The following is a 12964-nucleotide window of genomic DNA, read 5'->3' as shown; positions in this document are numbered from 1 at the left end:
GAATTGGTAAAGAACAACACATGTAACTTAGAAGAAAGAGATACATTAGAACACCTCCTATGCCACTGTCCTACTCTAAGTAGATCGCTACAACTGCCAGTGATCGGTGTACCTTTCATCTCTGAAAGATATTGCTGACGAAAGTTTAAGCTGTTTATTAAAACTCGTATCACGACTACATGTATCACGAACTATATTTAATACGACTCCAACAACACTAGTAACACTACGCACTTTTGGGGTCCTCTTCTTGTTCTTCTTCTACTTGATTGACGCGATAACCGCTTACGTGATTTTGGTCGAGTTTAACAAAGCGCGCCAGTCGTTTCTTTCATGTGCTAACTGGGCCCAATGGGGCACACGAAGTGAAGCCAAATCCTTCACCACCTGATCTTTCGCCTTCCTCTGCTACCAAAACTTGGTATCGCATGGAATACTTTCAGAGCTGGAACGTTTGTTTCCATTCGGACGACATTATTCAGCCAACGTAGGTGCTGAATCTCTTTCCGCTGCGCTACGTTTATGTCGTGGTAGAGCTCATACACCTCATTGTTCCATCGCTGACGATACTCGCCGGCACCAATGAGCAAAGATCCAAAAATCTTCCGCGGAATCTTTCTCTCAAACGCTCCATGCGACGCCTCATTGGATGTTGCCACCAATACACTATACGATAGGACGGACATAATGAATGTCTTATAAAGTGTTGATTTTAGCGCGAGGGAGGACTTTACTACTCAGTTGCCTACTTAGTTCAAAGTAGGACTTGTTGGCAAGAGCTTCCAAGGCTGTGGACTATTGCCCCTTGGTCCCTTTTGGTCTATGTGAAATCTATTCAGATCAACCACATAAACTTGACTTAACCTTGATAATAGCCCGGTTTTCCATTCGATACGTTTGAAGGTGATTGCTGGATTTTTTAATATCTACTAAACACGACAGTTTCTTTGCTATAATTTTCCTTTTTCCTTTCCTTTTCGAAGAAGTTAGCATCAAAATTATAGTCTACGGCCTTTACATTTTGTCTCATCCACAAGCGCACTTAACTAGCTACGACGCTGCAAGTTTGAAATTATCGAAAATAAATTTTCACAACCCATTGCTCATGTAAACCCGTAAATGTTTTTAACATATTTCATCTAAAGGTTTTCACTTGCCATTACATAAATTTAAATACATGTTCATATGTACATATATGCAGATGTGTATTATTATTATTTAAACTAAAATAAATATAAATTTTGCTTGTTTCTCATCCAATTACAGGTATCGCAACGGTGATTTAGTCAATGTCAACGACACTGAAAGTTATGAGGGTGGCAATTCCGAGAACGTTGCACTGGTTATACGCTCCACCGACAAGGAGGATGTCGGTAACTACACCTGTCAGCTATCAAATGCCATTGGCAAGGGCATCTCTGAGCAGCAAATTGACCTGGATGTGCAGTGTAAGTGCCGAAATACGACGTTTATATTTCTATATATAAGTAAATATGTAGATTTGTAGGTATGCACAAAGTACCTGTGCCACTCCGGCAATAATCCGCCCTTACTCCTACACAAGCATTATCATTTTACCAACATTCGGAACTTATATTCACGATTCTTCTCTCTTCTTCTCTCCCTCCGAAAACATTTGTGGCTCATTTTGTTGTTATTATTATAAGTGTTCTATTGTTATTGTTATTATTGTATAAATGGCATTGTCATTGTCATTTACCCATGTTGTCTTCACCATTCAAGTAGTCGTTACTGATGTGCTTTTCGGTTGTCTTCTAGTTTTGCCGTATTTATGTATGTATGTATGTACGAATTTGTGTTCATATCCTTTCAGTTGTGCCAATTGTCGAAGTGCTGATGATACCCGAGGGTCCCGTAAAGGAGAGTGACGAATCGAATGTGACACTGTACTGCAACATCTTAGAGGCTAATCCTGCGGTGCTGACAAAAGTGCGTTGGTATGCCAATTCGACGTTACTGAAGGAGCTGCCCGATTGTGAAGAGACAAAGGTAAGCTACGAGTAAACTACAACTGTACTTGTATGTGTGCGAAAGAGTAAGATGCTGCATAAATTTTGTGCTGACTATTGCAAAGGGAATTGTTGGCTTTCAAATTTTCCACCTTTAATATTTAATAAATGTGCTTCTCCTTCTCTGTTATGTTTTTGGTTTTTTTTGTGCACTAAAATCTCAATACTTGAATTAATTTTACAGGAGGATTTATGTCACATTGATCCCAGTAAATTGCTTTTGGAGAGTATTGGGCGCGGCTTCTTCTACAATTACTCTTGCGAGGGTTACAATGCCGCCGGTTGGGGGCCGCGCAGCGAGGATAAAGAATTAATGGTAAGTGGAATTTTGTTTTTTTGTGTTTGCGCTTATGTTGAAACGTTTTGTGTGCATTTCGTATATCATTACTTTTTGCAATTTGGCATTTCTTTATTATAAAAAGGAATGTATTCCGATCAACGTATGGATTTTGCTTTTTTGATGTGAAAGAGATTTTTTGTCTGTTTTGTATAGTGAGAAAATTGGCAAACATGAAATTACTCATTTTTGGTCCTTTCATATACTGCAAGCAATTTCTCCCTATACGAGGGTTGCCTTTTATATCTTGTGCTCTGTAATGGAAACGTAGTAAAATAAACACGAAAATGGCTTTATTTTTTTTTCAAAATATTCTCATTCGAAGTCATTATGAAGATCATTTGAAAAGTTTATGCAAAAATAAAAACTACCTAATCGTATGGGGTTAACTTTTTTTTATTTTTTGACATAGCCTTCCTTTAGGCTTATACACTTCGTCGAACGCTGTTTTAGTTTGTTGATCCATTCCGAATAATAGGATTTGTCCAACTCTAAAAAAGCCATTCGTATCTGTAATCATTTCCTCGTTTGAATAAAAACTTCTCCCCGCCAGCCATTTCTTCGAATTGGGGAACAAATAGTAGTACGCGGGATCCAAGCGAGTCAAGTTGGGAGAATAGGGGGACGTGAAACGAGTTGGAAGCCTATTTCCATTAATTTTCCTAAGGAAAATCACTCGGTTTCTCCGATTCAAACGAATGCCAAACAAAAAAAGAGACTGAACTGGCTGAAACTTGGTGTCTGTTCTTCTAAGAGCTGCTACTAACTAAACATAACCTCGGCATGCGCCAGTAGTGCCATCTCTCTGACCTTGCACGAAATTTTCAAACGACTTTCGTACACTCCCGCATTTGCTGAAACCAATTTTCAAAGCACTTTTGCCACTCAGAAGTGGATACCCTCAAAACGAGCTGTGTAAAGGTTTCAGCAGCTAATATAGGCGTTAAAAACTTTTACCTCGCATTTTATTTTAGGTGTTCGATACTAAATTACGTGTGTGAGGCGGATAACCCATTAATTCGATCTTTGGAGTATTCAAAAAGTCTCTTACGTGAGCCGATACGTGAGAATTCGCATTGTATTGCTAAAGGGTGATTCGTCTTCGGCGGTTATTTTCCCTTAATTCTCCGAAAACTTATTTCAAATAAATATTAGTGCACCAATCAGAATGGGCTACTTTAAATGCCAGTTGCGATGTGACCAGATTTTTCGGAAAAACCGGCAGTCCTCTTTTTTAAGGTACTTCTTTCGTGAATAACTTTTATTGATTAAGCTTATCTTGGAACACCCATACAGTGGATTGCTGTTTTGCTTCTGGCTCATTTGCATAGAACCAAGATTAGGCACCTGTTATCATAGACGTTCGTTGAATGTATGAATCTCTTTACCATTTCTTTTTACCAATCTCCTGTAGACTTTTTGGGCAATTATCAAATGTATTGAATGTACGCTGGTTCAACTAATTCCCAAGGATGTCTCCAACTCGTGATATGTCACATTACGATCTTGTGTCATCGATCGACGCACAGCATCGATTGTTTCTGACACAACTACCACTTCACAAAACTACAATCTTCACAAAACTCATCCTGCAAGGTTCGACGGCCACTTCAGACTCGTTGTATCAGCGTTTCATAGTGCCTAAATGTGGCGACTCAACGCTAACAGTTGAACTGAATTGAAGTGGAAAATCGTTATACATTATTGAAATTTTCACGAATGAATTCCATTTTTTAAACGAGATGAATTTTTCAACTCAATGAAAACAGAACAAACACTTAAAAAGCTCGTAAGAAAAACGTTAGACTTTTTATCATACGAGTATCTTGGCCAAAACCAACATCATAATCACACCTCAGCCACCGTATTTATTAGATTTGGTTCTCTGATAACTTTCCTTGTTCCCAAAAGACCCGTGGGAAAAACGTAAATTCGCCAGGTTTGAGGAGTCGAAGTGCTGATAAGTTCAAGAACCGGCCAAAAAGTTCATACTAAAAGTGATTCAGAGGCCACTAAAAGTGTTTTGTATCTGAGCTGGATTACTTAAAAGGAAAAACCATAAATTTTTTTCGAGAAAATTAAAAGTGATTTTTTTGTTTGCAAGTCTTATATGCAAGTAGCAGAAATTTGTTCTGAGATATTCGAAATGGCCTTCATATGCAAATGTGAAGCTATTACGCAAGGAGACTGACGCGTAAATATTATAGTAAATTTATTTTTATTTCATGCATATTTAGTAGTTGCTATCTGTCTCGATAGACATATCTGCTCTTCCACTACTGCGCATCATTAAATCTTCCGTTGCTCAAAACTATATCCCTGTCTGTATGGAATTCGTCCTTCAAAACTGTATGCCCATCTTTTGCCAGGTGTATGAGTTTAATGAAATGCTGTTTTTGGCTACAAACCTTTGAAAGACGACGCGCACATTTAACATCTCACTTAACATCTTTTTGCCAAAACGAACAACTCTCGCGCGAAAGATTTTTTTATAGAAGTGAGAGGCACTGCATTCGAAAGAGAATGTCTCACGTTCAACAGCTGACGTTCGCTGTTATTTAGCCCTTACAAACATCTCGTATACGAGTATTCATACGTTCTAAAGAACGTTTTTTTGCTTGTATCGCATTTAGTAGAGCAAACAATTTGAGACTTTTTGTTAGATTTTTCAATTCACTTTTTAAAATACTCCACTAAAAATCTAAAAAAAAATCATATTTTCTGCACTAATGCCTATATAAAGGGTTTTCTAATAAGAGGTGTTAGGTGTTAAACAGGAGAGATGATTAACGATTTTTTATGGCCAGAATTGGATGGTATTGATATGGACAACGTTCATTTTCAACAAGTCGGCGCTACGTGCCACACACGCAACGAAACCATTGATCCTTTATGGGAAAAGTTTCCGGATTGTGTTATCTCTCGAAGAAGTGATCACAATTGGCCACCAAGATCTCCTGATTTAACACCTTGTGACTTTTTTTTTTGGAGCCACGTAAAAGGGAAGGTCTATGCTAACAGCCCAGGGTCGATTCAAGAGCTCAAAGATGGAATTCGTGAGGTTATAGAGGACATAGGGCAGCCACTTTGCAATTCGGTTATGGAAAATTTCATGAAGAGTATATTGTCTTGTAAGCGTGGTCATGGTGGTCATTTGCCTGATGTTATTTTTCACTAGTAAAGGCATACCCTCCTCTTTATAAAGAAAAAACATCCGATCATTTATGTATATTAAAAAATAGTATTTTTCTTTGATTATCAAAATAACACCTCTTATTGGAAAACGCTTTACATATCTATATTAGCAAAATTCACCAAAATTTAGTTTTAATTTTCAAGAAAAAGGGTAGAGGTTCAACCCTATAAATAACAAAATCTGCTAAATGTATATTGAAATATTTGCGCGAAAAAATATTTCCATTGAATTTTTTGCAAAAACCAAAATACTTATCAATTAATATTCTTATTTTTATTTGCTTATTTTTCACATCTAGGTCCATTATGAGCCCGGTCCCGCTACGCTCACCCACTTCCCCTTGATTGCGGTGAAGAAGAAGAGTGTAACATTTTCATGCTCGGTGGACGATCCCGGATATCCCGAATCGAATAGGTCTGTAAAGTCGTACAAAAGTATCGCATATGCTTCATCATTCAATTATATTAATCCTCTAACCAAATTATCTGAGACAACAACCAAATCATATACAACATCATATCCCATCACCACCGCTACATCCACACCCAATGCGGGTGGTAATTTCCTAATTCGTTTTCATACCGTACAAGCGTTGCAACCCTCTGAGGCTGAGGCAGCTTATGAGGCGTTGATACGACAAAATTCACCACTGCTTCAACAACACCAACAACAACATAGCAATCAAACGATACAAAAAGAAACCCACACACTAATTGGCTTGAACAATCATACTCCTCTCTGTACATTGCTCACACTCACCACATTCTCACCAAAATCACAAATTCTAACACTCTACAATGTGGCAAAAACCAACATGGCTGACACTTCATCACAATCATCATACGATTCATCATCAACATCTCTTGACATCAATTCATCATTACAACAACACCACCACCACCACCAACTTTCATTATACCGCAAAATGGGTGCCTTTACTCATCGCGCTCAAATGTTAATGCATCCACATAGATTCCGTTGGTTGCGCGGCGGTCGTGGTCCGCTACAAGACATCGTCACCAAGGATTGGACTGTGGAGCCAGTGGGTTTGGATAGCCGCACCAATTACTCCTGCTATGCATTCAATGAGGGTGGCAAGGGTGTGATGGCTACCGTCAATCTGGAAGTACATGCCCCACCATTCTTCATCAAGAATTTGGTGCCATATACAGGCATGTTGCACACATCGCGTACAGCGAATTTAACATGCCGCATCGAGTGTGTGCCACGTTGCGAAATCACTTGGCTGAAGGGTACGGATCCCATTGATAAGAACGATACGCGCTACTTCATCAAGGAGAAGTACGTCGACGCCTCTCCTGCGACCGGTGACTTCGAGAGTATGCTCTCTGTATTGGTAAGTAAACGAGGCGCTAGACGTAATTTGTTTAATATTATTATATGTTAAATTGAAGGAGGGTAGACTGATTTGGTGTGAGTTGACTGAAATTGTGTGTCGCAATTTGAGAATTTTGATTTAACTTTTAGTATAAAGTAGAAGGCTTAGAATGTACCAAAAGCGACGAAACTTTGGTCGCAAATTGCGCGCAACCAAAGTCATAATAGTTTAGAGAAACATAAATCCATCACTTTTAATTTATATTTAGTGCAAATGGTTTAGAACTGTTTTATGGTCGATTCTTAGCTCCTGGGCGATGCTACGACTATTAGCATGCCGATCAAGTTCGATTTTTTCTGTAATTTTCTCGACATTTTCGACGAGGGACCTGCCTGTGTTTTTGATAATTTTTTTAGTGTGAAATGTTACTTGACAACGAGCATAAACTTTGAATTGTTTGATCGATACTTTACGAGATATCGATCGCTGCAACCATCTACGGAGAAAATAATGGATTTCGTTTTCCCCCAAACTGATAATATGGTGCCAACGAGTGCCGTTTCGATATTTGTCACTAAAAAGCAGATTTATTATACGCAGATCCCTATAGAGCTGCCATGGTAGTCTAGCGTAAGTGCACTAGTCTGCCATCCCAGAGGTTATGGTTTCCAATCCCATGTAAAGCACGGTCCACGCACTTTTCCAAATTTACCTACTCCCTACCTACTTCCCTATGTCCAAAAAAAAATTCTTCCAATTCCATTCCTCAACCCCAAAAACTTATCCTTATTCCCGCACAATAGTCTGCGCATTATTTGCAATTTGGCTGTTAAAAGACAAGCACAAAACAAAGAAAAACACGGTTACACATTGCATCAGTGGCGCCAGAACGAGGAAGCGGTAATAGCGCAGACGCATGAAATTTAGCGAAGTCCTCTGTGCGAGCCTTCTGCCAGAAAAATGTGAAACACAGATGGCGCTCCAAGCAGTAAGAAGGCGTTGTTCCTACGCAACGACAGGTGGGCACTCCTAGAATTGGTAGCGGCAGGATATATACCTACCCTAACAGAAATCAAAAACAGATTATCGAAACCAACGCAAGACTAAGTCTTGTCGAGGCCCTATGCTCCCGAGAGGAGTGAACAACGCAAACATAAAGGCTGTATAAAGTATCCTGGTCTACTTCTACTTGTAGATACTTTGAAAAATTCTATGTTTATACAGCCTTTATGTTCGAAAAAAACAGTAACAGTGGTCACAAAAAGAGCACTGCGAAATTTTACCAGATTTTTATTGTACTATTTTCCATTTATTTATTTTAATTTTTCTTTTGGGTTTTCCTTGAATTATAGGTTATAATACAATAAAAACCATGTACATAACTCTAGCCTTTACCCGTTGTATGAACTTAAACAAAAATCACAAAATTTCCATCAATATTTCAAACTTTTTAGTCAAATTCTAGGCATGCTTTCTTATAACCCATTCAGTTCGAGTATAATATTGTTATAAAAAAGTAAATATAGGTATAAATAAATAAATAATAACACAAAAAAACATTGATTCCAAACACTACCTGTTTAGTACCTGGCATGAAAATTAAAAAACAGGTTGCGTGAATATTTTTTTTCGTTCAGGAGACCTTCAGTGTGTCCTCACATTACTTATCATTATAAACTAAAATAAACAAATGTTCCTCAACTTCCCAAATTGCAGCACTTCAATATGACCAACTGGCCAAATCAAAAATTCGACATCGAATCGGATAGCGCCAACTACACTTGTGTTTCGACAGGCAACTCCGTTGGGCCTGGCATCAAAAGCGCCACTTATTTCTCCATCGAATGTAAGTTGCGAAAAAAATTTAATAATAAATAAATTGAAAAATGAATGAATAGAAAATGAAATGTGACAAATTACGAACTGCACACAATTACTCACTGATTATCATGAAGCTTCTTTAACTGACAGCAACAACAATGACGATTCGTATGACATGCACTCATAAATTTATTTCTCTTTTTTGATATCAATACATAAACTTTTTTCGTTCCTCTTTAATTTTCGACGTACGCGTAGATGCGCCTGAGAACTCAACCGTTTCGGAGGAGGTGGTTTACGTGCAGGAGGGCACTATACCCGGACGTGTCATTTGCAACGCCAAAGCTAATCCCAGTAAGTATCCATTGCAGATTACATATATTTTTCATACATCAGATATGTAAATAAAATACACAAATACCCACACACATTCAACACTTCATATATTTAGTAACCGGGTCGATTGTTATTGTATTGACGTTTCTAGCAAACGCCAAGTTGAAATTGTCAGCAATTTCTGTCAGCGCTGACACAAATGGCAAGAGTGACATGACAACACGCATCAGACTCAGCTGCCCGACTACCGTAACCTTAGCCAGTGGATTGCGAGCGCCTCTGCTGTGGTGCGTGTTGAGTGACATTCGGTCTCAAGTGACACAACATCGCCGTTACGTAATACGCTTGTGTCAGCAGCGCACCAAGATGCGAGTAAAATGTCGAGGTTGAGACATGTTGAAAGTGACATTTTTGAAGGATGCCCATGTGTGTTGTTGGGAGTCTTAAGCACGCATCAACAAAATTTTACAAACACTTGTATCAGCATGTAAATATTCAGGGTACGAGTGCATTTGTATGTGTGTGTGATAAGACGGTACTAATAGCCAACTCTAGAGTGGATAAATGTAAATCAAAGGTGTCAGGTGACTTGAGGTATGAAAACAGTTAATTTTTTTAAAGTTTGTTGGGTAGTTAGAGCTTCAAAAGCTTTAAAGCAAAATACTTTTTTCTTTAATATTACTGGAGATCTTTCTCCAATCGAGGAGCTGCATCACGCTTGTGGTGTGTGCCTTGATGTCTTTCCACAAACTGAGTGTCCTAAAGTTTTACGCCGCCTCCGAACGGCACATGGTCCTTGATTTTATGAGGAACTTATTTAGGTATAAGGTGTTTTGGGGTCTTCGGGGGGGACTGATCGCAAAACGACAATAGTCAGTGGGTGCTCTAATCATGCGCAGATGACTGCGTATATGCAGTGACTTAGCAGAATGCCCGTGAGTTTTCACAGTTTACCCCTAGGAGGAGTTATGAGTTGTCTGAACCGCTTCTGATTATACTCTCCCCCCATAAGTAATCCACCTGCTAACATCTCGTAGCCTTAACTCTACAATCCTAAGCTTCTTCGTGCGGGCGTGTTGTCCCATAGCAAGGAAGGGCTCGGGTCCTATTACTAACGATGCCGCAGTCTCTCTGGTCAATGCATCCGCTTCTTCGTTTCCAGTCATACGCTTGTGTATTGGGACCCAAAGTATCCGGTTGCGATTTTCAGTTTCTTGATACACTCAAGGACCAGTGAGGACCTAATCTCACAGAATGATAGTGACTTGAGTGCCACCTTGAGTGCCGCCTGACAGTCGCTCAGAATGGCAATTCGCTCATTCCGAAGACTTCTGTCTAAATTTATCTCTGCACATCGACAGCTGGCACACATCTCCGCTTAGAAGATAATTGGCAAATTACCCATCGGCACAGTTCTCGCTTGGTTCTGGGGCCATAAAGCGCCCCTATGCCTTCTGTTGTCTTCGAGCCATCTGTGTAACAGACCAGGGTTTAATCCTGGAGCATCTTTTCAAATGCAGGTTTACTCCAGTTTAACTTATAATCCGGTTCAATGCTACACTTCTTTGCGAATTTGATGACTTTATTGATATTATCTCTGGGTAGCTGAGTAAATGGAAGCTGCAGCCTCAGCAATTGCATAGTTTTAGGTGACATCACTTTTTCTCTACCGAAGCCTTCCCTGGTAATATTCAACAGAGTACGCTTGGCTGTTTGCTTGATAACTATATGAAGTGGTGCCAACTCAAGCATCACCTCCATCGCAGGTGTAGAGCAGGTCCGCCAAGCACACATGCTAAGCGCAGGAGCTTATTTAGCGCTGTCTGCACTGGCGCGAGAGTGGCTCTCGATGCCCAAGCGACCGCTCCATATGCCATCACTGGTCTTATTATCTTGATGTACACCCATCTAAGAACTCTTGAGCTACAACTCTAGGCTTTTCCTGCTAGACGTTTGCAGATCCTCAGAGTCGTTGTTGCTTTGGACAAGTTTTCCTGCTATGCTTGTCATCTAGGACAAGGCCAAGATACAAAGCTTTAAAAACTTAAATTGTGATTTTTCGTGCGTATGCAATTTTTTCTGACTTACAAAAAGACGTGATTTTTGTCGCTTCCTCTTACCAACAAATTATTGCGTTGGAGAAAATTTTTTTAAATTAAGCTACACATACACACTTGAGTACTGGCATTTGGGGAACAACTCGCAACCAGAAACACTTATGCCCTCTTATTTCATCTAATACAAATGGTAACCCCAAAATCAATTTTGTAATATAATGAATTTATTTTCCAATTTTCAGGCGCGCACTACAATTGGATATTCAACAATACAAAACTCGGACAAGATCAAGCTCTAATCATCAACACACCAATGACACGCAATGATTCGGGCGTCTACACATGTGTCGCCTCGAATAAGCATGGCAAGAACACAGCTGAAACATTCATCGACGTACAATGTAAGTGGACACTTCTCAAACGTTTAGTAAATTTCATTTTTAGCTTTTCAATCGAACTTATTATAGCAGCAGATTCCATAGAAAAAGGGACGCTTTTGAAATTACAACCAATATGAAATTGTCACATGTCAATTTTAATCTACCCGCTTTGAAAATGTTAAAAAAGAAAAAATACAAAAATATTTGATGTCGCATTGTGCGATGGCTGCTCATAACCCCAACACAGCTGGATTTATGTGCTCCAACACAGCGCACAACAGGCATATGTATGTGTATGCTTGCTTATAGAATTATTTGTGTCAATCCACACATATATGCACATATCCATACACATATATGGAAATTAAAAATGTCCCTTGATTTGCTTTATTTGGTGGCTTATCAAGCGTATGCCATGGCAATGGTGGCAAGTGTTTGAAAATGTCCGAACAATTCCACGAATTTTATGATTATTTCCATTTTGATACTTTCCTTTTCAGAGTAATTTCAAAGATTTTGTTTGAACCTTTTTCAGCAATTGTTGCCAAGTCATAGCCACAAAATTGTTATTTCCTTTGTGTACTACACCCCCGACCGCGCCATCAAAATTTTCAGCATACAAACGAAGTGAATGCCGCTGCATGTTGCATAATGATTGCCTGCCACTTTTTCCTAATATCTCCATTCTGTAATATTATTTGGTTGGTTAATATTACATATTTGAGCAAAGAAAAAAAAGGTATCCGATAAACATTTCACAAACAGTTTTGCGGTTTAACAATGCTATGGGATATGCACACAAATACACAACCACAGCCACAAATAGACGTAAGGTTTGCGTTTAGTGGCGATGTGCGATTATCGAGGTGTGAAACTGGTCACGCTTTGATAAGCCCATTTAATATTTATTATTGAAAAGTTGTAACGCCATTCAAGTATAGTTAAAAGTTTTTATGCTTAGTTTGGGTATTTTGTTAAATTAAATCATATCCATACAATTCAAATTGACCGGAAGTGTCCTCAAATGGCGCTAAGTTGTAGCCGGCGTCCTTTCTCAGCTCCATATGTGCGTAATACAGGGTAGGCCATTTAAAGCGGGCCCATTTGTTTCTGAAAAAAAAACATTGAAAAAAACATTTTTTTTTTGTGTTGATATGAAAAATCATTTATTTTGATTCAAGGAGATTTGTTCCAGCTAGTTTTTGAAAATGATATCCTTCAAATGTTTGCCTCTGGCCTTGATGGCCAAATGTGTCCTTTTTTCGGCGTTTTCCATCGTTTTGGCCAATATTTCGGCCGGTATGGCGGCGATTTCGCGTCGGATATTGTTTTTAAGTTGAGTTAGAGTCCTTGGCTTGTTGATGTATACCTTGGATTTCAGATAACCCCACAAATAAAAGTCCGGTGGCGTCAAATCTGGTGATCTCGGTGGCCACGGAAAATCACCATTTTTCGAAATCAACCTTCC

The 12964-nt window shown here is 39.1% G+C and overlaps 1 protein-coding gene across 3 annotated transcripts in view; it reads left to right on the top strand.

Annotated features, from left to right (window-relative positions):
* LOC129242947 (hemicentin-1) overlaps positions 1–12964 on the top strand; it is a 129774-nt gene that overhangs the window by 51595 nt on the left and 65215 nt on the right. For all 3 annotated transcript variants that reach the window (XM_054879910.1, XM_054879908.1, XM_054879909.1), the window contains exons 9-16: positions 1267–1448; positions 1835–2010; positions 2215–2346; positions 5862–5977; positions 6536–6920; positions 8619–8748; positions 8982–9077; positions 11359–11517. In XM_054879910.1, coding sequence (XP_054735885.1) covers positions 1267–1448; positions 1835–2010; positions 2215–2346; positions 5862–5977; positions 6536–6920; positions 8619–8748; positions 8982–9077; positions 11359–11517 — 1376 coding nt within the window. The remainder of the gene's footprint in view (positions 1–1266; positions 1449–1834; positions 2011–2214; positions 2347–5861; positions 5978–6535; positions 6921–8618; positions 8749–8981; positions 9078–11358; positions 11518–12964) is intronic.

Source organism: Anastrepha obliqua, chromosome 3 (genome assembly GCF_027943255.1).
Source record: "Anastrepha obliqua isolate idAnaObli1 chromosome 3, idAnaObli1_1.0, whole genome shotgun sequence".
In the NCBI taxonomy this organism is placed as follows: Eukaryota; Metazoa; Arthropoda; class Insecta; order Diptera; family Tephritidae; genus Anastrepha; species Anastrepha obliqua.
The sequence above is the reverse complement of the archived record's forward strand: the minus strand, read 5'-3'. Positions and strand labels throughout refer to the sequence as shown.